Raw genomic sequence first — 24,186 nt, forward strand, 5'->3', positions numbered from 1 at the left:
CATCTATAAATCAATATGTATATACTTCATAATTTTACAAATAAAATTTGCTTGAATGAATTACTTCATTTTCAACTCTACAACACTGAAATACACAAAGTGCTCAGCACAGTAATAGTTCCACTTCATGGTTAAGTGCCAATATTTAACGGTGCGGTCTTCTGAAGGCAAAGTAGATTCAACTACAACACTTTTGGTTTGATACCAATGACGGTCACATCATTTGATTCAGAATTGATTAACAATGAGAAGAAACATGACCCGTGAGAAACTTTAAATTCAATTAGAAGGATTGAAATTGCACAATGCCAATTATGTTCACACTGATGCCCAAAATGTGAAATATCTGGCAGGGGCTGAATAGAAGTTCTCTTTTTATGCATAGGACATCCTGCCAAGGTAGTTGGCAGGAACGTATCCCTTTTGTCCGTTAGCCTCAGCCAACCACCACTCCTTATTGCCTCCCACGTCGCTGAACTTCAGGATGCGGACATGCTGGTACTCCTGCAAGGTCAGCTCCTGCTCACAGCGGGCTTGAAATGCATGTACGGCATAAAACTGTTGAAAGAGACACATGAAAGTGATGTAATCGGAGGCACTGTTGACTGACAAGGATATTTTCTTAATTCTCTGTCCAAAAACAAAGTTAAAAAGGACCAGGTCGAAGAGAAGTGGTTATTTATTGCATTTTTTAAAAAAATTGGCTCGCAGCGACATTATTTCTGGCTCAGGTCTTTGTTGTGTGGAGTTTACATTTTCTCTTTCTATGCATTTTTTTTTTGTTTTTTTGTTGTGTGTGTTTTAGGTTAATCGGTGACCTTAAGTTATGCATAGGTGTGAGTGTGACTGTCACGATGAGGTGGACTGGTGACCTGGTTAATTTGCACTGTGCCTTGGCCCATATGGATGGAATTAAAATTGAACATGTATCCTTGTGTAAATCCAGAAGGTGGCACTGTTTGTCAACTTTCAAATAGAAGTCCCAGCACATACTGCAAAACAATCTCGTGACTCTTGTAAGCACTGAGACGCTTAAGACCTAATAACTGTCGTGCCATGATGATGATAATGATGATGATGACACTTGCATTACACAGTCACATCAAGTGGAAATACAGGCTCAAATAAAGCAGAGTCCAGCAGCTCTGCTGAGTGAAAGCACCTTCACCGTGTCGTTTTATTCGACCCATTTAATTTTAATGCTATATAGACAGACACAATGGTGCAATAAAATGTGCTTTTATAGAGATATATATCCTCTGCTGACCCCCTGTTCTATGGGCACTCATATTTTATAAGTGACAAATGTATCTATGAAGATACATATCTGAATAGGAAAACCCACCGATTTACCATGCTTGTATGTGTGAGTTGTGACACACACACCATCCTTGTTACTGTCCTTTGCAGACACCTGCAGCACTAAACCTCCTGATCTTAACTGCGCTGAACAATCATATTAATCCAAATTGCTGCTTTTTAAGACATGAGTAAAAAAAAAAAAAATGTTGGAATTGACTCTATATGGTGCATAGGATGAACACACACACACACACACACACACACACACACACACACACACACACACACACACACACACACACACACACACACACACACACACACACACACACACACACACACACACACACACCTGCTGTGCCTCTGGGTCCAGTGTGACCTCCAGGTCCTCGGTGCTCTCCAGCTCCCCCTGTAGTCCAGAAAGTGTGGAACTACTGTCGGTGGTATGAAGGTTGTAGCTGCGCAGACTGCTGCTGCCACTTCCTGACACAAACAAACTGAAGTCATCAAAATCCTCCTCCACCATGACAGGTGGCTGCTGCTGCTGCTGCTGCTGCTGCTGCTGTAGCTGCTGCTGCTGCTGCTGCTGCTGCGGCTGATCTTTGGCTTTCTGGCCTGCTCGCTGCGAGTCCCTCAGAGGGTTGTACTGCTTCAGGAACGTGGAGTAGACGTAGCCTTGATGACCTGAACACACACAGGAAGTTTGTCATGATAAATGACCTCTGAGTTCATTTAAAAGGATAATTCACACGAATAACTTAAGAATTTCTCAGTTTCCTTAAGCAGATTTGTGCGAGTCTAGTAAACACAATATTTGTATCTACTTTGTTGCAAGTCATTGCAGCTTGCACCATGGACTTGATTTGGTTTTTTTTGTGTTGTGTTTTTTAAATGATTGTGTTGGATGTCCTTCCTGATGCAACCGGGATTCAAAACTGCCTCGAGGTCAATAATGAACCCGATGCACCAGAGGGAGGACATTCTAATTATGCAGAATGTGTTTAGAGAACCCAAAACAAACTTGAAAAACAAACTTTTTTCCTCGTATCTTGAATGCCATAAAAAAAACAAAAAACTTATATACTTATCCAGAAGGAAAATAAAAAATGTTGAGACCGATAACAGAAGAACAAATATACAAAATCGAGAGAGAGAGAAAAAAGATCCACAAAACATTACCAAATCAAATGTCCTGCATTCCGTTGAGATTCATTCGTACTTGTTACTTGGGACTGAGAAGCTGGCGGCAGTAATAAATCAGCTATCGAGAGCACTTGCTTACTGTAGAGTCCAGTAAGTGAAGACTGCAATATGTAAATACGAGGAGAGCATATTCATTGTTGATATCAACAGAGGGATGAGCAACTCCTTCCCAGAATGCTTGTTGTCCCAGAGGAAAAGACAAGTCTGTGAAGAATGTACTTCATACCCAGAAACATACACACCTTTTTTTTTTTTTTTGTACAAAAAAAAGGAAAAGACCTTGTTATTGCAGCGTGCAGAGAGGAGCACGAGCTCTATCTCTCTATCCGTGTTTGTGAATACCCAGAGGGAAAGGCTTTGTACTCTAAGTAGCACTGCTTACAACGTGAAGCAGTTTGTTCCAAACAAGACGCAGGGATCTCAGGTGCCTCCGCGAGACGTAAAGGGGAGATAGAGACAAGCTATAGAGTTGGCCCTGTTGTGAGGCAACCATCTCCAGAGGCGCCAGCAACCATGACATCACAGGAGCTCCTGGGACTGATTCTCGCATGCTGACTTAGAGTAAAAAAAAAAAAAAAAAAAGTTTGCGCCGTGTGTCTGGCCTTCGTCTTGTCACAGACTCGGGAGGATTTACGGTGGAATGCGTTCGGGAGGGAACCGACACCAGCTGCTCCAGATCGGCAGCGTGACAGCTCACTTCACCTTGCGTGTCTTACATAGAGTGTGCGCCGATATCTACTTCAGCCTCTACAGCCTTTATCCTTTGACACACACACACACACACACACACACACACACACACACACACACACACACACACACACACACACACACACACACACACACACACACACACACACACACACACACACACACACACACACACACACACACACACACGCAGGCTTGCTTGCCTCCAGTGTGAACCAGCCAGCGACTGTTGCTGCCTAATGGGTCTGTGTCCTCCAGCAGGGCCACCAGCTCTCCCTCCAGCAGGCTGAGGTCCTGCTCCTGGCAGCCATTACACTTCCTCTTCAGCTGGTACAGACGGTTCGCTGGGTATTCTGCTAGCAGCGAGGCACGCTCTTCCTCGGTTTGATGCTGCACCTCCGGCACCTGGAGAACAGCACAGCAAAAAAGGTGTGTTGGTGTAAATATTTGAAGTGGGTATCTGGTGTGTGGGTATATGCAGGAGAGCTGTTTGTTATCAGCACATAAGGCTATTAGAGAGAGCCTAGAAGGTATATGGCACCCCGGAGACAGGGAGTTCAAACAGACCTACATCTATGTCCAAGCCAAAATACACTCTGAGGCATGTGCAGGTATGTACACTTATGTATACAGCTACGAACATACTGCACAAGTCTCAGTAGACTAATACCTGGTGGAGCTTTGGGCTGCCAAATGTGTTACATGATCACAGCCTGGAGCTGGTGTCTGTGTCTGCTCTTGATAAGACTTGTAGCAGCTCATTTATGGTTCGGAAATTATAGCGACATTTCTGAGAAAGTCAGAAGAGCATGTGGGACTTTAATTTCAACCTGACGTCTGTGAGAAGTTTACAAATGGATGCACCCCTGATCAGGAAAAAAACAACAACAACAAAAAAACACATTTTGCACTAGCACAACCTTTTAAACTATACGATTTACTTTATCTTTTTCACAGTTGCTTCTGCATTCTTACTGTTATTTTCTTGTCTCGTTGTCTCTCAAAGCTGACTTTTCGCTCCATTAGCTTCTGTGCATTATCCTTGACAAAAGCCAGGTTGTTCAGCTCGTCCATGATGCTGTTTTGCACTTCAGCTATGTTTGATAGTGGAGCCTGCAAATGAAACAAAACAGGTTTCACATTAAAAAGAAAAACGAAGCCAACTCATACACTGAGGTTAAACAATTTAAATCACATGGAAGCTCCTTACCGGTAGCTGATGTATGGATGGCGCACCAACCAACATGTTATTCATCAGTCCTCTCAGCAGAGCCACTAAATAAACCACGCTGTTGGTCAAGATTGTATCAGCGGCCAGATTGAACTTCTGCAGCTCCTCCACGAGCAAAGCATTCATAGCCTCATAGTCCCTCCTGGCGGGACCAGGTGGTTCCTCTGAAACCAGGGAGGGAGATGACGAAGTGGTGGATGATGAGGATGAAAAAGAGGAGGAGCGCTCTAGGCGGCTGCAGTAATCTAGCAATTTGTCATATCGTTTCTGGATGAGCTTCTGAGGGGCTGCGAACATGCCCTGCAGGGAGGCGAGAGGGGCGAGGACCAAGCGCTCCATACCGTCTTTCTGGAAGGAACAAATGAAAGGATGAAGGTAAATGTGCCTATTGTATCACTACAGTAATAGAGAATGCACTAGAATGAGCACAAGCACTGCTAGTGGATTCCGGTGCTTTTTAAAAAAAAACAAAAAAAAAACTTTTTGTGTAACATATGAACCATAAGATGTTTTACTTTGTAGGCAACAATGTCTCTGCATACACAACTACTTCTTTAAAGTGCGTATGCTAACGTATATATTATCATCAACTCTGCACAGGACTGATCCCGTAGCATTAGCATATAAATTAACAGGAAAGAAGGATGTTTTTGATGATGACATAAGAGTCTCCATCTTGTATTGAAGAAAGAACTGGAAAGTTCAGAGGCCTTTCCTTTATTGAAAGTGCTAGACTTAGATCTTTAGTTTTACTCTTTTTATTGTATCAGACAGAACAGAAGCCTTTCAACTGTTGCTTTTGTTCTTACATATGCTCTTATATCCACTCATATTCTATAAAGCAAATAAAAGACTTTGGTTTGACGAAGAGCAAATGAGGTGCCGAGAGGATCGGCTGCACAAAAAGCTCGCTGACAATGAAGTTACCTAAGGACAGTGCAGCCCATAGGCGGAGGAGTGGCAGGAAAGAAAAGTGTGGCAGCGTCACTGCATGATCTCGCAGCAAGGTGAAAGGCAAAGAGGAAGAAGATTAATAAAATTAACAGAAGACAGGTAGCTGTGGGCAAAGTGACAGATCACTCACAGTTGGAGGGTGAATAGGAGGTCAAACAGGAGCAGGATAATGAAGCAAGGACAGGGAGGAATACTGAAGATTCGGGAAGAAAAGTTGCAAAGTAAATGAAGTCATAAATCTAAAGACAGATTTTCCAAAGTCCCGACAAAATTGATACTTACAAAGTGCTTATAGGGATCATTCCCATTACTGTGCATTGAACTTGAATTTGTGTCAATTTTGTTTGAGTCTTTGGTGATGTTTTCCATGTCCTGCGCATTCTGAACGGCCACAGACACCATCTCCTGCAGGTACGATATCAAGTAAAAAGGTTTTGCAACATGTTTTCAGATAAACAAAACAAAACAAAAACGATATATTGTAGGAATCATAATAATAAGTAATAAATGAAAGAAAAACTTCCCACCTGGGCATGCTGAAGGTAACAGTAAACATTTTTCACCAGTTGTCTAACAGCTTTTTCCAGACCACGGAATAGCTTCTCCTCACGATCGAATATTTCATCTCTCACCTTGAGAAACAACAATCCAGACGCCGCACACACCGTGTCAATTTTGGCTTTTAATAAAGCAATCGTAATTCATGTTTATTTCCAATGATCTACCTGTGGTTCCACTCCAGTGAGGATCTTCAGATAACCGGCAAACCTGTCTCCTTTCTTCCGAATAGAGTGGATGTTGAACTTGTTTAATTTTCCCCTCAATGTGCCTTCATCCTCCAACCTCTTATACTTCATCACTGAAGTCAATCAGACATGTACAGCACAGATAAATAGCTGCAATCCCATTAATGAATTCTAATAAGTTATTGTTTTTTTTTTTATTCTTACCTATATCTTTACGTCTTCTAAACTCATTGATGTTGACATTTATGATCTTGGCCGTGGTGAAGGCCTCCTGTAGGGGCTGACAGTCAGGGTGGTCTTCAGGAGTGGCCTGCCACAGCTCCCCAAGCAACAGTGGATATTTCATGATCCTCTGGACAGGTTTGATGATCAATGAACCCATGTCTAATAAATTAGGTTTCCCTCTGTACAAAAAAAATAAAAGAGTTTTACATTGTACGAAATGATCCAGCTGTGAAGGAAAAATATAGTGAAGGCAAATTATAGGATGGATGCTTACTCTTGGTCATAGATTTTCCTGTAATAAAACAAAGTGAAAAACAAAGAGTATAAGTAAAAAGTCTCAAGTTCTATGACAAGAAGTTGCGTACAAACTGTTTAATATACAGTACATTTCTGGTCAACAGTTTTAGAACACCCTAACTTTATCCAGTTATTTATTGCAAATCAAGTCATTCAAGTCCAATTAAGAGTTTGAAACAATACAAAGGTAGGTGAACTGCCAGAGAATAACAATTACAACTCAAATTTGAAAAAATAACACAAAGTTAAGAATTTTAAAAAAAGGCCTTTTTCCAGGAATAAGAAATGAGCTCAAAACTTTAAAGGTTTAGCCTTTAAAGTTGGTGCTACATATTCATATAGGTGTTCCAACTTTTCTGGATTAATTTCAACGCCTTCTGTCTGCATATAAGCAGTGTTGGAACGCTCTGTGGTAACTCATCCTTGTGACAATCAATCGAAGAGTATTGTTTGTCAGAAAGTAGTGTGTTGCTATGAAAATGGCTATAAAAAGCAATTTGGGATCAACTGGACAGAAGAGTGAGGGCAAAGCAGCCTCCTAGTGCCATACGTTTAGGGGAACTTCTGCAACAAAGTTGAGAAACACTTTTGATTTCCATTTCCTAAAGAAAGCTGAGTGTGTTATATGTTTGAAGTGTCAAGTGTTCATGGTTACTTTGAGGAGTCAAACCATTAGAATGTATTTTTGTTTATAAATTAATTCCATTATATAAAAAAAAATAAAAAAAACACAATTTATTTCTTTGCTTTGACTACAGTGTGCCATGAGATGAAAAGTGGGGGTGTTTTAATACCTTTGACCAGTAGCGTATACAAGTAGGAGAAAGTGGCTTTACTTACTTCAGTTCAAATACACATGTGGTGAAATGTTGTTTGATTTCTTCGTCTTTCTCATAGGATTTGAGTGACAAGTTTGCATCGTCGTGGTGATAACAGTAAATCTTGTACACGTCTTCTAAAGCTGCCTTCGCCTGGATAAATACTTCACCTTAAAAAACAAACAAAAACAGAACAGGACACGGGAGCTGTGGTTAAATACTGACCGGAAGAAAAATTGTCTTAATCATTAAACTTTCTTACCGATGATGACTGCTTCTGGGTCAGGGTCTGCCACGGCCTCGTGCAGTTGGTGAAGAAGTGCTGCAGAAACCTCACACACCGTCTCCATGTTGGTGAACAGTCGATCTACATCCACAACCTGAGGAAGGATTCCAAATATGAGGATGAAAGAGGAATTGAATTAACTCAGTTTCATTCAACCTGGTTCTATTTGGTAGATAGACTATTTCATTGTCAATTTTCTGTCACAATATCAACATTTTTATTGAAACTAATAATTTTTTATATTTACATCTCATTCCTGTGGCCACTTTCGAGGCCTTGTTGTGGATTAGTGGTTAAAAATGTCACCACTCAGCAAAAGAGCATCTCTGGTTTGAGTTCAGGTTTGTGTTTGGGAATCTTTCTGCAGAAAGTTTGCATGTTTTTAAAGTACATGTGTGGGTTTTCGCTGGATACTCCAACCTCATTGAAAGGTGAACTGGTTATTCTAAAATGCCCATAGGAGTGAATGTAAGTGTGTGTGATTGACTGTTTCTCTGTGTTTGTCCTTTGATGACTCTGCAACATTCGTCTCATAATCAGCTAGAATCAGCTTTATTACCTCGAGAGCTGAAGTGTTATAAATAGTACAAAAATGGATGGTGTCGACACTTTTGACTCCCTATTTTTTGGTTATACATTGATTGATTGGTAATAAACCTTAAAGTCAATTATATTTCTGTAATTTACTTAAAGTAATGTACAGATGATAATTGTTGTTATGTTGCTTTCACTTGACAATTCATGGTCGTCACAAGTTTAAAGTTACACTACCAGAAAAAAATCTTTAAAATCTACTTCCAATAAATGTATCACTTCTGCACAGAGAATAAACCAACACACGAAAACAAGAACATTACCACTCATTTCCACTCATTTTGAAACCGCAGTTGCCTAAATCGATCACACCAAAGTCACTTGGTTTACAAACAAACCATAATTTCGAGCCATCGTGTCTGTTTTGCCAACTGACGTCATCTTAAGAAATTTACGAGCAAAGGTTTCTGGGATATCAAGGATCGCGTCGCAGCACGCTCAGAAAATATCAACTTTTGACCAAATTAGCCCGAAATAAAGCAAACTACGAGTATTCAAACCACAAGAATAGTCTTAAATGTTGTTCCAGTGCGAATTGAGATCTCACAAGATCCAGCATACAAGCGGGATGTTGTGTACAACGCTTCAGGATAGGTCAGACGTTTCCATAAATGCCATCATACCAACAAACCAGAGAACATTAAACAAAATTTAAATGTTAAAAATACATGTTTGTGTGAGTGTAATATGTATTAGAGATGTACAACTAAAACTGGGTCAGAAAAATTGTAAATGTTTCCGGTGTGGATTCTGGTCGAAAAACTTTTAATGAGTCTCAAAACAATAAAATACACTTTAAGCATCTAATCACTAATGTGATGTTAAATATTTGGTGCGAATGGTTTTAAGACCACAACTATATTGCTTGATCCCATTTAGGGTTTCAGGGAGGTGGAGCAAATCCCAACTGACTATTGGCAAAGGCAGAAGACTCTGAAAGGTCCATCACTGTGGACGAAAAGTGAAGGACTCAGAGAAACCCAACATACACACAAAGGCAGAGTAAGCCATCTCCTAAAAAAAAAAAAAAAAAAGGCCCCTGATCCCAGACATGAACCGAGGACATTCTCACTGTGAGTGCTGACCGCCACACCACCATGAGGGTTTTGAAAGAGAATTTACCTGCAAATTCCGCAGAGGCTGCACCACCTCTCTGATGCACAGCTCAAGGTCAGTGAGGTAGTCCTTTTCAGTCTGCACAAGCTCCTGGATGACCTTCGCCCTGCGCTTAATCTTTCTTGCCCGGGCTTCCTCTGGGTCCAGTGCAGGAGAGGGAGGCGTGGACAGGTCATGCGATGTCATTTTCTCTGAGAAGAAAACAGTAATAATAAAAAAAGAATTAATGATGAGAGTTAATGATGTAAACTCGCCATCATTTGACCTTAATCACATGTTCATGTTGCAATGATTGCATCTGGTCTACTGGGTTAACATGTTATGCAAATCCAGTGTTACACTTTGGTCTGAAATTGCAATTTGAGAAAAAAAACGTCACATTTTTGCCAGCATTTTAAGCTGTTCCTGGCACATATGCATTTTGTGAAATGATGGTAAACACCCCAGCTCTGTGGACTGTGCATGCTTTGAAAAACATACATCTCCTCTGACACATTCCCCTTGACGCCTGAACGGTATTCGGTATTTCACAGTGATCTAATTATTTTGACTTGAATGCCAAAAGGCCTCACTTAATATGCCAGTCAGGCTCACATCTCTGTTTTTTATTGCTCGGCTGCCTAATCAGTCTGTGGCCGCTCTGCACTTTGCATGGCAGGCAGGAGTGTCTGTTGTGGGAAGAAGGATGCTTCCTCGCTGCCTAATCGACGCCATGCACCGCTTCCTCCTCTGGGGGAGCAGAGAGTGAGCAATGGAGGGAGGCAGAGAGAATTGGGGGGGTGGTGGCTGGGGGTGGTGGGTGGGGGCGGTGGGGGTGTCGAGTTCCGAAAGTAATCTTGCCGCTGATGTAATTCTACAGCATGCTCAGGCATCCCATCTGCTCAGACTGTGTGCGTGCGTGTGTGTGTGTGTGTGTGTGTGTGTGTGTGTGTGTGTGTGTGTGTGTGTGTGTGTGTGTGTGTGTGTGTGTGTGTGTGTGAGAGGCGAGAGCGTCGAAAATGGTGAAATGAGTACATGGTTGTAATGTTTGTATGCTTTGAGATTTTCTCTTTCAGGTGAAGTTTTCTTTATTACAACTTTGGGGACTGAATTTCATGGGTTTATATTCCTATAATAAATTCACAATATATTGTGAGTAATGACAAATAACTGAGCAGGTACTAAATGTATTAGTGGAGACTAAATTAAATAAAATTATATTCAGGTCTTTAACCAGTTAATGGGGCCTTGAGGACACACACACACACACACACACACACACACACTCACACACACACACACACACACACACACACACACACACACACACACACACACACACACACACACACACACACACACACACACACACACACACACACACACACATTTTAATGGCTCTCGGTATGAAAGTAAAACGCAGCAGATGACAGGAAGGTACAGTAACCACAGGCTGTCCTTGGTTGAAGTTAAGTAGAATGGGTCATGTGTGTCCGACCGGTTGAAGGGCTTTCTTATGAATGCGAGCACTGTGGAGATTATGTTAGCTCGGGGGTGACTCCAGCTGAGATCTGATTGCGTTCTCCTGGCAACACTGCATACAGTTCAATCCTACTTTCTATTCTTGCAATACTGTTCTAAGTGCTGAAGCTGTTTTTCAACTAAGCTCCAATAAGAGTTACGGTAGTAGAAATCCATGTTGACCTGTTGTATCGTGACATTGCCCATGTTTTAATACATGTTAGGATAGCAGTTACTTTTATCTAAATACTTGAATCACTTTAATTGGATTATCAATATTTCAAACAATTTATGAGATAAATATCCTCCTGTAATTCTTCAAAAAACATTTTAAAGTTGTTTTTTCCCTCCGCTGTGCACATGTTTTCCACAGAATTTTATTTGGCATTAGGAAGACTGACTCACTTGTGGAGATGTGTGATCAAAGTTTCAAATATCTTTCACGAGTATAATGAAGGGTCAAATTTCTGTTGATTTCTTGTGCACAAATAAATATCTGAAAACCTCCACCTGTGAGAAAAGTCCATTTTCAGAGCGATCAGGTCATTTGGTTTGATGGATTTTTGGGTAAAACATGTCCAGTTTCTAACTTGATTTATATTCTTCATAAAGGTTACCGTGTTTCGTTTGAATATACTGTATTTGCTCTTGTACAAAGGTTTAATAAGATAAATAGCAGGAGGTCTGAAAAGCATTCTGAGTTCTGCTGTTATACTTGGTCAAATCAGCTCTTTTTGCCACAGTGACATGCTTTTCATGTCTTAAAAAGTTCAATTAAAATATTCCTTGACTTGGCAGCATTCTTCCCAGATTTATTCTTTGCCACTATAATGATGGGGGAGGTATGATTACCAGCACAGGGGTTCCCATGAAAGTGGATACGGGCCTTTTCACTGTTGAGCCCAGTGAAAGGGATCCAACCGACGAGTCCGGAATGAGCAGAAAGCGTGTATCATGTATCACCATCAGGAAAAATGACACGTTGGACTTTACCACACAACCAGGAGCACAATGGGGGGTTGTCATTGAAAAGGCATGCTGGATCAAATTTACTGAATTTAAGAAAATTATGTAAAAACAACTATCTAAAAGCTATGTTTTGCCTGGATATAATGCAAAAAGAAGAAGAAGAAGAAGAAGAAGAAAAAGAAGAAGAAGAAAGAGGATAGTAATTGTGCCTGCTAAATTAATGTTAATGCTTATTAATGTTAGTACTTAAGCCTATATATGTGCATAGTGACTGTGCTTGAACAGTTTAAACTCAAAGCACAAAGTATATTCATGCATGCAGCAATATCTTGTGACTCTTCATGTGGGTTTTGCGAGTGAATCATTGTCCGAACAATCTTTGTAGTTCCTGTAAATAATTAGACATACTGATGTCATGTTTCCATGGTTCTGTGACTCGACCAACCTGTTTGACAATCATATGGGAACAACCTGTAGAGCAGCAGCTCACATGTTTCCTCTTTCAATGAAGTCATCGTTCTGTCAATATTTGCATTGGTAATACCGCTGTCAGTATGTAATGCTGCAGGGCTCAAATGGAAATGGGTGGGTGACTGATTTACTGAAAACAACGCAGTGTTTTTAGTAACTTTTCCTGTAATGGTGAAGGTTGGTTAAGAAAACAGTGTAAAGTGATCATGAGTTGTTGTTTCAGATAACCAAAGTGTGTGTCTGCGTGCGTGCACCTGTGTGTATTTGTTAACTCACTGAAATAATGATGGCGACTTCTCTGAAAAATGGGGCAAAATAATGACGTCATCACAGTGTAGAAGATGAATTCGAGTTTAGGCTATGGTTTGGGTCCAGATCAGTATGTCAAGTTTAGTCTGAGTAAGCCTGGACAAAACCAAAATCAATGTATGCGTGTGTGTGTGTGTGTGTGTGTGTGTGTGTGTGTGTGTGTGTGTGTGTGTGTGTGTGTGTGTGTGTGTGTGTGTGTGTGTGTGTGTGTGTGTGTGTGTGTGTGTGTGTGTGTGTGTGTGTGTGTGTGTGTGTGTGTGTGTGTGTGTGTGTGTGTGTGATCAGGTAAGTAGTAAGTTCAACTTAGCTCGTGTAATCATGGTGTCATTATTGTGTTGGAATGTGATGAGTATTCTCTTCACAGACGAGGGAACCTAAGAACAAGTGCCACTGGAAAGCCTGCATAGTTTCACTAATCTTTGGTAGTAATGCATTCTGACTACTCATGTAATGTTCCTGAAATGCAGCATTCCCAGTCACTGACTGCTCAATGGGGGACAGCTAAAGCCAGTTTTTCAGAAGCGTGCACATGTGTTGAGTATTAAGAAAAAAAGAAAAAACTGTGTCAGCATTTGTGATGAGGCAACATACAGCCTGTCTTTTTTCACTGTATTTCCCCATCAAACTGGTTTCTACTGCACACAGTAAGACTGGTTGAATGTTGAGCAGTGTGCTCTCGGTGTCTTGGAAAATTTCAAAACTGTGATTTAACTCGATGTTGAAAATAATGTGTAAGTCACTTTTAATAGCTTTGCTGGCGTCTTGGCCTTGTTTACCAGCTGGTCTGGAAACCTTCTCAGGCCACTCCTCTGCATCTGAGTTTGCAGCACAGTTTGCATATGTGGCTTCATCCCTGAGGGAGTATCTCCCTCTCAACACATAGTAACACAACAGGTGCCCAGTATGGAGTGGCATTGACTCATTGTGTGTCTGTATGAATGATTATGTTAAATTTAGATTATCAAGCTGTTGCTGGTAGAGTATACCTCACAAAATTACATTTGTTTCAAAGTTCCTCTTGATCAGCCACAAATTTGCAATGTAAAGAGGTGACACACTTTCCAGTTGAGTGTTGGCTCACTTGTGCATAAATTGTTGCCATAGTTTTAAGCCCTTGGGACATTATTAACTGGTGTACCTTTAAGTTTCGCGCTGTACTCCGTCTTGTCAGACTGACTCCTCCTCACCAGCGTCCCCAGGTTGATGTCACCTTTGGCCAGGTCATCAGATACAATAGAGTCTGTCCGTCTCCTCTCCAGGTAACGCAGAAACACGGGCCGGTTCCTCCTCTTTATCACTCTATCCTTCTCTTTTTCCTTCTCCTTCTCACCCCCCGTGGCCTCCTTGGAATCCATGGCGAGGCCCTTGGTTCCTTTTGTGCTTTCAACCCAGGTGAAGGAGAAAAGAAGGGAAGAAGGAGGGAAAAGAAAAGGGGAAGAGAAGCAGAGATAGAAAGAGAGAGCCTGGGAAGTGCAACAGGTGTACTGTTCACTGTGCACCTGACTGCCAGCACTACACAAATCATGCAACTCCTCCCTGTGTCAGGTAGCCACGCCTCTTCAGTACGGTGCGATGCCTCCGTTCCTTCAGACCATCACTTTAAGCCCTGAATAACAAGCGACAACAAGAATATATATACGCACATATACATATTCATACATACAGTATATAGATTATTTTCAACCAGTCAAGTTGTACGTTTCTTTTGTAAAAGGCCAAAACAAACAGAAACTCGACTCAACATAATAGAACAAGTATGAGCACACATACTTCTTCTGTGATCTGTTAAGAAAACAGATTGTTTTCCTTGTTGGAATAATGAAAAGATGCATTTCCTCCTTAATGATCCACCTAATAAAAGCTTTCATTGTGTTTCCAACAGATCGGCTGCAAAGAAGTGCTTATCGTTTCTCGTTTTTCTTTACTGGGAAAGTCATTATTATTATCATCATCAACAACACCTGGTATTTGAGGTCAAATCAAATACTAAATATTGTTTTGTTTGTGATGTCTAAAAAGTAATATACAAGGGCACAATTAAGAGCACAAATTGGCTTAAGTCTTGACCTTGCATTTCCTGACGAAATAAACTGAATAGTGTGGCATTCATAATAACCACATCCAATGCACTGCCAACACCCAATCGCTATACAGCTGTGAAAAGTGTGGAGGATGTACATCAGTACAAATTAATGAATAATACATGTGAAGAATTTCATACCACCTCTCTCCCAACTCTTTTGTTGCTGCACGTGAACCCGGAGAACATTCTTTTTCACTGTAGAATTAGACAGGGTTGGATGACAGCGAGGCTCAACATGCAGAGAGATTTTCCTTGAGAAGCTGAACAAGAGTTTGTTAAGTCCTCAAATCCACAGGACAGAGCATTGTTCAAGGACTTTGGCCTCACTTTCATTTTGAGGATGTACGTGGAAAAGACCAATGGGGCGGGACTCAGTGGCCCATGCGCCAACCCATAAGCCGATGCATGACCCTCACCTATCTAGGTGTTATATCAGTGCTGTTTTCATTTGTTTGGGTTGAATACTTGTCCTTCATTAAATACTGTCGAGAAAAAAACCCCAAATCAGTTTATATATTTCACAGATGTATATGGACAGTTATTATCATGCAGGTGTCTTGAAAAGGAATATCGACTCAATAGTTTCCATGAAATCTTCTATTTTAATGATATATTTGGCACTTTTGCAGAAGTGGTTATCAATCCTATCTCACACGGAGACCCGTTGCAGCTTCTTGGTTGGGACCTTTCAATTGAGAGTTTGCATGTTCTGTATGTGTGTGCGTGTGTGTGTGTGTGTGTGTGTGTGTGTGTGTGTGTGTGTGTGTGTGTGTGTGTGTGTGTGTGTGTGTGTGTGTGTGTGTGTGTGTGTGTGTGTGTGTGTGTGTGTGCGTGTGTGTGCGTGTGTGTGTACGTTTTCTCTGAACAAACCAACTTTCACCCACAATTTGAAGTTTGTAAAGTGATTTGGTTCCTTCAAAATTGCAAGAAAGTTTGTCTGACTACCTGTCCAGTTTGTGTCTTGATCTGAACTCTTTGCCACCAGCTGCAAAATGCGATGCACTCGGTCAAAGCAGCACAGACGATAGATGAGTGCATGGAACAAAACGAGGACTCAACTTTGACTCTTTGCCTTCTCTGCCCAACAAGCATTGGTAAATCGTAAATATATGAAAAGGTATTAGCACTCCTACATTCTTGCAATGGTGGGCTGCACTGAAGAATCTCATTTTACACATGAATGGGACTGTCAATAGGGCTATCTCCATTGAGGTGTCAGCATGGTGGCGTATGTTGCTTTGTCCTGAGGGTACTTGTGTGACATTGCATCACTAAAGGGTGTGTCTTTGTTTGACCTGCTCAAATGAGAGGTGTATTTTAAATGAACTCTCGCCCCAGAGAAGATTGTTTTGGCACTGAAACCTATTTATTAAAGTTTTTTAAATAAAAGGTCTGATTCACATTTGATTTAATTGATTTAATTGTGCTTCACGACTCACCCTCACAGTGTATATTCACTCCACATTTTCCAAATCTTAACTTAAGTGAAAAGTTTGTTGAAATCTTTACTACAGTGGCTTGATGTTAGTCTCTTCATCATGGTAAAGTCATAGTGCTTTGACCTTCATTTTATGGTCCATGATACAAGTTTATCACTTAAAAAAAAAAGTTCTTATCAACGATGAAGGAATAACAACTTCAAAGCAAACAGCAGCATTTGTGCACATATGAATCAAGGCCATTTGGCAACAGTTTAAAAGAACCCCCCCACCTTTTTTTCCTTCTTTTTATGGCAGCTTGTGGGTCATTTGTTTGAACAGAGCCGAAGCTATAGAGCTGTAAGCAGAAGGACAACAAAGTGGCTGTGACTGGTGTTTGGTTATGATACAAAGTATATTTATGGACTTTGATCTCATGGGGAATTGTGGATATTGCAACCATCAAATCAAGGACAAGAAAGAAAGAAAGAAAGAAAGAAAGAGAGAAAGAAAGAAAGAAAGAGAGAGAGAAAGAAAGAAAGAAAGAAAGAAAGACGGTTTTATTTTGGCATTTCCAAGATTGATCAATTACCTCACAATAACTATCCATTTTAAGACATTTTGCAATGCTAATAAATCTAAATAAAAAAGGGAAAGAAGAAAAAAATAAAATAAAACTCCGTTGAAGGAATTACAGACCCAAAGCTAGGTGGCAGTAAAATGTTAAATATAGCTTACTACAGGAGCAGCTTAAGCCAAGTCAAGTTACTATGAAAGAAAAGACTTCTGCTTAGAGAAAACCTTCACTTTCACAATAATAGTGCAGCGTTTAAAGCGGCCACCATTATGTTTGTTTATGCAATATATTACATTTATAAAATAAAATAAAAGGTTTGCATGCAAAAGGAAAAAGGTACTTTCACAATCACCACATTATTGCACTTTATGTGTGGATCCCATATAGTGCCCATTATGGAGGCTCTTCATTGCCATCAAACCACTGAGAATATGCACAGATATTTGGTTTCTGATTAATTCAATCAGCTTAAATGTCCCATGCTGAGAGATTTACTGTACTGTACATTTCACTTAGGCCAGCAATATTTTTTATATAAACATTGAAACGTTAAAATTTTTTAACCACCATCACATCCACATTTATCAATCTACACAGATGTTCACATTAGTTTGTGTGAATAGTAACCCCTGAGTTCACATCTAGATGCAATGTAAGGTATTCAGAATATGTTACTGCAGATGATCCTAAATGGCTTCATAATTGACACCTGTAAATTACGTCCTGTGATGGACCTTCAAGGTGCATTCTGTCTTGACCAATAGTTGGCTTGGGCCAATGTGTCTACTTTCCAAAATACCTGATCCAAGTCTTTTTTTTATTTTTTATCTTGTCATATGGGATCAGAAAATGGCCAGAGAAATGTGTTTTTTCCTCTTGTTTTGTATCCAGAAAATACATGTTATGGGTTTTTCTGGACCTCGGCTTGTTATGTGCTAAACAATGTACGTATAGCAATTATAGAGGAGCATCTTTGAACCAACTTGTGTTGAGTGGCTGAGAGAGACATTATCAGATGTTTCACTGGACAGAATCACCAACATGCTGTAGGAAAAGCAGCACGTCTTTTAAGACATTTGAAGGGAAAGTCTGTGTTCAAATACAGGTCGGGCCTAATTAAGTTAATTAGTGACCCTAAATGAACGTGCAAACGAGAGGGTGTGTAGATCTCTGTCTCTATGTGACTGACTGGTGACCAGTTCAGGGTGTATCCTGCCCATGCCCAAAGTTAGCTGGGTTTGGCTCCAGTATCCCATGACCTTGAACAGGATTGGCAAAGATGGGTGGATGGATGGATAATACATTGCATCAGGATAATTATGTTAAATGAATGCAATGCACTGTTTATGACCGACTGACACTTGACTGACACTTTTATTTTCACGTTTGTTTGTTTTTGGAACAATACAATTAAAATTAAAACGCGGTTGAGGAATGTACACATAAACTGTCAATAACAATTACAATGTCCGAAATACAAAAGAGTTTCAGTCCTTTCTCGTCACTACGCTGGAAAAGCTTTAAAAGGCGGACGACGACAGGAAGCAGGGAATTATTTTGAAAAGCCCCCCCGACAGGCGATGCGCTCACTGTGTGGAACTTGACGCGTGAGGAGGAAGAGTGGCGTCATGTGGAGGAACCAGGAACCGGGAGGATGTCCGTGCTGAGCCCGCTGCCGCTGCTGCGCTCACCGCTCGGTCGTTTGTTCACCGGTTTCGGCGCAGCTTCGGCTTCTCGTAGCAAAGTCGCCGCACAAGCAGCAGCCGCACCCCACCTGCTTTTCCCGAGGAAAAACATGCATTACCAAACGGAGCAGAGAGGACACCCCAATTCCTCCGACTACCGGATTTATTTTAGTAAGTTTATAAGCCGCCATTGTGGAAGGAAACGTGTGTGTGTCTGTTGGTCGCTGCAGAGTTTGCGGCTCTTGCACGCGCCGTCACGACGTGTCTCTACTACTTAATCCAGCAAGTCACAAGTTTGACCTTTGAGCCGAAATCTCGGTGTGCTCCCTGCCCCCGCCTATTCTGATTAGTGAACTTTAGACTCCAGTCCTGCAAATGCATGTCCTTCATTTTCCTGCGTTCAAATGATCACCGACTGAAGCTTAATTAGGAAACAGAGTCACGTGCTGCAGCTTCCTGCTCTGTGGTCACATGACTGGAGACGCGCCATTAAAACCACACCAGTGTTTGAAAGCTCATAAAAGTATTAAGAGTGTCCACTGCAGAGTTCTCGCTGACACATTTATTGTAAGGGGGGGGGGGGGGGGGCATTAATAAATTACATTTTAACTTTGCGTGTCTCATTTATTGAAAACAATTCAGTAACTTGGATTAAGTTGAAATCTGAATTTATGCCACTGACCATCACTGAACCTTTGTCAAATCAAATTAATGTCATAAGAATGAACAATTTGGTTTATTAATGCTAACCTATGCTAACATATTGTGGGAGCTGGAGCCAATCCCAGCTGACAATGAGTGAAGGCAGATCACCAGTCCATCACAGTGCAAACACACAGCCACATTAACACCTAGGTGCAGTTTTGGGTCACTCATTAACCTTCACATGCTTGTTTTTGGACTGTGAGAAAACTGGAGAACCCGAAGGCAATCTGTGCACATGGGGAGAACATGCAAACTACAGCTTTTCTAACACGTGTAAATATGTCGAAAACAGAAGTTTAAGATGACTTGAAATGTATCTTTTCTTATTTTCTAATGATCACATATCTGTGAAATGTTGCTCTGTGGAGTTCTGACTGTCTTGTTTTTTGCTTTTTTTTTTTGTTAGAAACCTCTGACGGGAAGTACATCTCACCATTCCATGATATTCCACTAACAGCAGAGACACAGGCGGTAACTCTCATACCTATGGCCGTCATGTTTTGATTAAACCTAATTTTTACATTTTGACCTGACAAATGTTGCCTTTTGATAGGACAGCGACGTGCCAGCGAAGAAAATCAAGAAGAGCGAGGTGTTGTACAATTCAAATACTTATTTAAACCACCGGAAACTGTTCACTGAAGCTTGTATTTCATTTTGGATTCTTGTGCTTTCTCAGGTGCTCTACAACATGGTTGTTGAGGTTCCTCGGTGGTCCAACGCGAAGATGGAGGTATGTATTGATCCGATGCCGTCATCTGTATGAAAGATGTCTTGCAGAAAGAACATGTTAAACTACTTCTCTTGGATAATGTCTACTTTAGTAATCAAACCGAAATCACATTTACATAAAATCAAGGCATGCAACAGCTTCTATTCAGTGACGTATTATCAAACTTTTTTCAAGAATGTATTGGTCTCATTTGGTGCAAAAGGAGATATGTTGATGTTTAGAGTCTGATAAAGTAATTATTCCAAAAGTAGTTATCTTACATTATTATGTCATTGTGATTTTACATCAAGATGTTGTCTCTCTTCAAAATTGCACCTCAAGGACCTTTACAAGCTTTTTAGATGGAAAAGCATAGTCCCGAGGCTGCTGTTGTTGAGCAAGGCATCTCCTTCTGCTTATTCACTTTGAGTTATTTGATGAAATGCACTTAAATCTCTGCTTTTGATGCTCATGTTGCATTGTTCACACACCCGACTAAAGACGTAACACACACACACACACCCTTTCATCATTGCTTGAATTTCCAGATCGCGACAAAGGAACCTCTGAATCCCATCAAGCAGGATGTAAAGAAGGGAAAGCTGCGCTATGTTGCCAACATATTTCCTCACAAAGGTTACATTTGGAACTACGGCGCTCTCCCACAGGTGTGGAAAAAGTTTTCAGTAAAACTAACACTGTAACCCCTCTGTCTTATTCTGTACCTTGATCCTAGATCGTGACTAACAATGAACATGTTGAATAACTCTAATTATAGTTGTTTTTATGCATTTATTACTTTGGTCAGTTAGTTGTAAAATGTTGAATAAGTTCTACTCTTTTGAACTGTTCCTTGGAAAAAGACATGGGAAGACCCAAACCACAAAGACAAAGACACAAACTGTTGTGGTGATAATGATCCTATTGACGTTTGTGACATCGGCACCCAGGTAAAGAGTCCACCTGACTATTACTTTTTCACAGTGCAAATTTTGGTTTTGGTCTTCACGATCCAGTGATTGACTTTCGACTTCAGGTTTGCTCTCCAGGCCAGGTGATCCAAGTGAAAGTGCTTGGCATCTTGGCCATGATCGACGAGGGAGAAACGGACTGGAAAGTCATTGCTATTAATGCTAAGGACCCAGATGCCAAAAACCTGAATAGTGAGTGTTTCAAGATGATTTTTTTTTATCAATAATATTCATTTTGAAGTTTGCCTCAACACCTTTTTAGGCTGCGTTTACATGATAGTGTCATGTTTTCATGTGAAATCGGCAAACCTTCATTGTGTTTTGAGTGTTTACTTGACTGTTGTTTTCAGAGCCACTGAAAATGTAAGTTTTTGACAATGCTCCAGCTTCGCTTCTCTGCTTATTTGTGAGAAGGATTCATTCCTAACAATGAATGTGATGCGTGCTCACCACTCTTGAATTCAACATGTCTGTGTACCAAAATGTTGGAGGAAGACGGTTTAAAGTAGCTTCAATGTTCCCGACGTACTGTTCTCTGCATTCATGCCCAAGTAGTTTTATTATTTCATAAAAAACAGCACTCACTAGTGGCCCTACTGGAAAACCACATTGTTTTCAGCGCTTCTGAAGTTTCCATGTACACGGACATAATTTTCAAAACTTTGCCATGTAAATGCGAACATTTTCTGAAGCAAAAACGCGCTTCCACTTGAAACATTGTCGTGTTAACGGGGACCTTCTTCTCCAGTTTGAAGAAATGTCAGCATCCAGCACACGTATACTGTACAGATGCCATTGGGCACAAGTTATTGTAAATAATGACCAGTTGCTCTCCCAATTTGTCAATTTATGTTTGCTCTACCTTTATATATATATAAACATTATAGGTCCTTTGCAATGTTTCTATCAGCAACAATGTGGTGTTTGTATTCAACGTGTGTCCATGTCCTCACGGCCCCACTAACTGGTTAAAGACCAGTATATAATTATGTTAAAGCACTCATACCTAGAACGTATTTGTTCATCACATTTAGTCTGTACTCATACAATTAGTACCTGTTGAGTTATTTGTCATTACTGGTAGGGTGGCAAAATATATTGTGAATTTATTCTAGGAATATAAACCCTTGAAATTCATTCCCCAAAAGTTGTAATGAAGAAAACTTCACCTGGAAGAGAGAGTCTCAAAGCATGCAAACATTACAATCGCCTACTGATGTTGTACATCTAATATCATGCAGCTCTAATGACAATTTCTCTGCTCTAAATCCTTGTACTTGTGAGCAGTGGTGGTCTGGACATTTGCTGGTTCGATTCCCACAGCAGGCAGGTCACCACTGTGAGCCACGCTCCCATTCCACTCACCTGCCCTCCGCTCCGAGTAGTAGGATTGGTCAAGTGCTGAGGAAATGAGGCAGTGGCACCCCAAGTGGCTAGAGAAGTGGACTTGGCATCGAAAGTTTGCTGGTTCGATTCCCACAGCTGACACTGTGGCCCCCTGAGCAAGCCTCTTGACCCAATCAGCTCCCTGAAGTACCTTAAAGTGGCTGCTCACCTCATCCTAAAAATAGGATAGTAAATGTGGAAAAAGGAATTTCCCCAATGGAATTAATAAAGTATGATTAGTGTGGTTTAATTTGTCACCCTTAGAAAAGACTCCTTAACTTTTTAGAATTGAAATGGTAAAAATCTCCATGCATGCAAATTTCAACAAGGTGCTTATTCTCTTGAATAACTTTTCCTCAGCTCTCGAGGACGTCCGCAAGAGCCGCCCGGGACATTTAGAGGCTACTGTGGCCTGGTTTAGAAAATATAAGGTGCCTGACGGAAAGCCTGAAAACCAGTTTGGATTCAATGGAGAATTCAAAGACAAGGTCAGTAGCTTTTGTCATGAGATGCTGTGCTACTTGTGAGGCTGTCGGTATTATTTATTTTTAATGTTTCAAATGCAAAGCTCAGAAATAAATCCCAATCTTTCTTTGCTGATGTAGGACTTTGCCATTGAGACCATTAACTCCACCCATGAGCACTGGAGGGCACTAGTGCAGAAGCAAACGAATGCTGGCGGGATTGAATGGTGAGTAACTTGACGGTGACTCAATGGCATGTTTATGCATGATGAACTTTGCTCTGTGAATGCTTCAGCCCAATGATGCAACTATAGATCTACAAAGACTATCAATTTATTGATAAACGTTTGTCTTTGAAATATTTTTAACCACTCAATTTTTTGTTCCCCCTTGAAACCTTTGCACGGCACTTTATATCTGTGAAAGTATAATAATCACCAACTTCTGTTTCTTTGTTCAGCAAAAATATGTCGTGCTGTGACAGTCCCTTTAAATGCAGTGCTGATGAGGCCCAAGACATTGTCCAGGCGGTGAGAACATCCACAACTTGGATCAAGTTAAATACAATGACGGCATGTATGCATATGTGTATGTGTGTGTATATATATATATATATATATATATATGTGTGTGTATTTCTGTTGGTTCTCCAGGCCCCTGCGTTAGGCAACACTCATCCTGTGTCTTCAGATGGTAAGTATCTAACAGTCAATCAGCCTTTAGTTTTATGCAGTAGCTCCTTCCAAATAATAAAATGTAGGTCAAAGTGATTCACAGTGAAATGAAAAACACACATGAAGTACACAAAGCTGCATGTCTACAATAAAGCAAGTGTGTCATGGTGTTGGTCTTTTGCCATGTGCATTCACACTTGGTTTGTGTTTATTTAAAATCTCTTGCACAGTGGACAAGTGGCATTTTGTTTGAAACCCTCAACACAAGATGGAAATCTTCTAAACGTCTTGACGTCGATTGAAGAAGTACCATTTCTCTTGGAATTTTTATACAAAAAGGGATATATTTTTGGCAAGCACTCGGCTGTATGAAATGCCATGCAAATGTATTGGTTTGTTAAAAGACTAAACTCTTTACAGTATAAGTAAAGATATTGACAAAAATTGTCGAAAGGGAATTGTGTCTGGTGGGCATCAGATTGATAAAATGCTCGCGACATTGCTCATGGTTTAATGGGATTCTCACCAAATAAATGGTTGTCACTCTATTTCGTGTGTAAAGTATGACGGATATGTAATACGTAGTGTCTGTGACTGTCATGCACTATTTTTTTTGTCACAACTGTAATCTGTTTTCTATCAGCCATGTATTTGTAAGACGTTCCTCTTTGATTTAATAAAGAAATGTGACTTCATTGAATTTTCCTTTCAAATGTGTTTTAGGGTGTCCACGACAAAAGACAAAACAGACTTTAGATATTGGCATTAACTTGGAGTAA

At 40.6% G+C, this 24,186-nt stretch overlaps 2 protein-coding genes across 2 annotated transcripts; one reads left to right on the forward strand and one right to left on the reverse strand.

The window, feature by feature from the left end:
* Positions 1 to 354: 354 nt before the first annotated feature.
* Positions 355 to 14,090, reverse strand: arhgef38 (Rho guanine nucleotide exchange factor (GEF) 38). The gene is made up of 14 exons (XM_080520687.1): positions 13,871 to 14,090; positions 9,490 to 9,674; positions 7,750 to 7,867; positions 7,510 to 7,657; positions 6,647 to 6,664; positions 6,352 to 6,551; positions 6,127 to 6,260; positions 5,929 to 6,033; positions 5,684 to 5,806; positions 4,427 to 4,795; positions 4,192 to 4,329; positions 3,420 to 3,621; positions 1,655 to 1,986; positions 355 to 558 (listed from the first exon to the last, which is right to left on the reverse strand). The coding sequence occupies exons 1-14, from the start codon at positions 14,085 to 14,087 to the stop codon at positions 376 to 378; spliced, it is 2,472 nt and encodes an 823-aa protein (XP_080376813.1). The 5' UTR covers positions 14,088 to 14,090; the 3' UTR covers positions 355 to 375.
* A 4,361-nt stretch (positions 14,091 to 18,451) lies between these two features.
* ppa2 (inorganic pyrophosphatase 2) lies at positions 18,452 to 24,090 on the forward strand. Its single transcript, XM_080494330.1, has 12 exons — positions 18,452 to 18,666; positions 19,607 to 19,671; positions 19,754 to 19,792; positions 19,880 to 19,933; positions 20,461 to 20,580; positions 20,776 to 20,862; positions 20,949 to 21,075; positions 22,630 to 22,757; positions 22,875 to 22,960; positions 23,194 to 23,263; positions 23,387 to 23,426; positions 23,638 to 24,090. The coding sequence occupies exons 1-12, from the start codon at positions 18,465 to 18,467 to the stop codon at positions 23,658 to 23,660; spliced, it is 1,041 nt and encodes a 346-aa protein (XP_080350456.1). The 5' UTR covers positions 18,452 to 18,464; the 3' UTR covers positions 23,661 to 24,090.
* Positions 24,091 to 24,186: the final 96 nt, after the last annotated feature.

The sequence above is a fragment of the Blennius ocellaris genome (assembly GCF_963422515.1).
Source record: "Blennius ocellaris genome assembly, chromosome: 3".
Lineage (NCBI taxonomy): Eukaryota > Metazoa > Chordata > Actinopteri > Blenniiformes > Blenniidae > Blennius > Blennius ocellaris.

What these genes read in the sequence shown, in the direction of transcription:
- arhgef38 (XM_080520687.1), bottom strand. Translation starts at nt 14,087, where the DNA reads ATGGATTCCAAGGAGGCCACGGGGGGTGAGAAGGAGAAGGAAAAAGAG. An exon ending in CCCAGAAGCAGTCATCATCG is followed by an intron (nt 7,658 to 7,749) that starts GTAAGAAAGTTT and finishes TTGTTTTTTAAG; the next exon opens with GTGAAGTATTTATCCAGGCG. An exon ending in CTGGCTGGTTCACACTGGAG is followed by an intron (nt 1,987 to 3,419) that starts GCAAGCAAGCCT and finishes GTGTGTGTTCAG; the next exon opens with GTCATCAAGGCTACGTCTAC.
- ppa2 (XM_080494330.1), top strand. Translation starts at nt 18,465, where the DNA reads ATGTCCGTGCTGAGCCCGCTGCCGCTGCTGCGCTCACCGCTCGGTCGT. An exon ending in CGACTACCGGATTTATTTTA is followed by an intron (nt 18,667 to 19,606) that starts GTAAGTTTATAA and finishes TTTTTTTGTTAG; the next exon opens with AAACCTCTGACGGGAAGTAC. An exon ending in TAACAGCAGAGACACAGGCG is followed by an intron (nt 19,672 to 19,753) that starts GTAACTCTCATA and finishes GCCTTTTGATAG; the next exon opens with GACAGCGACGTGCCAGCGAA.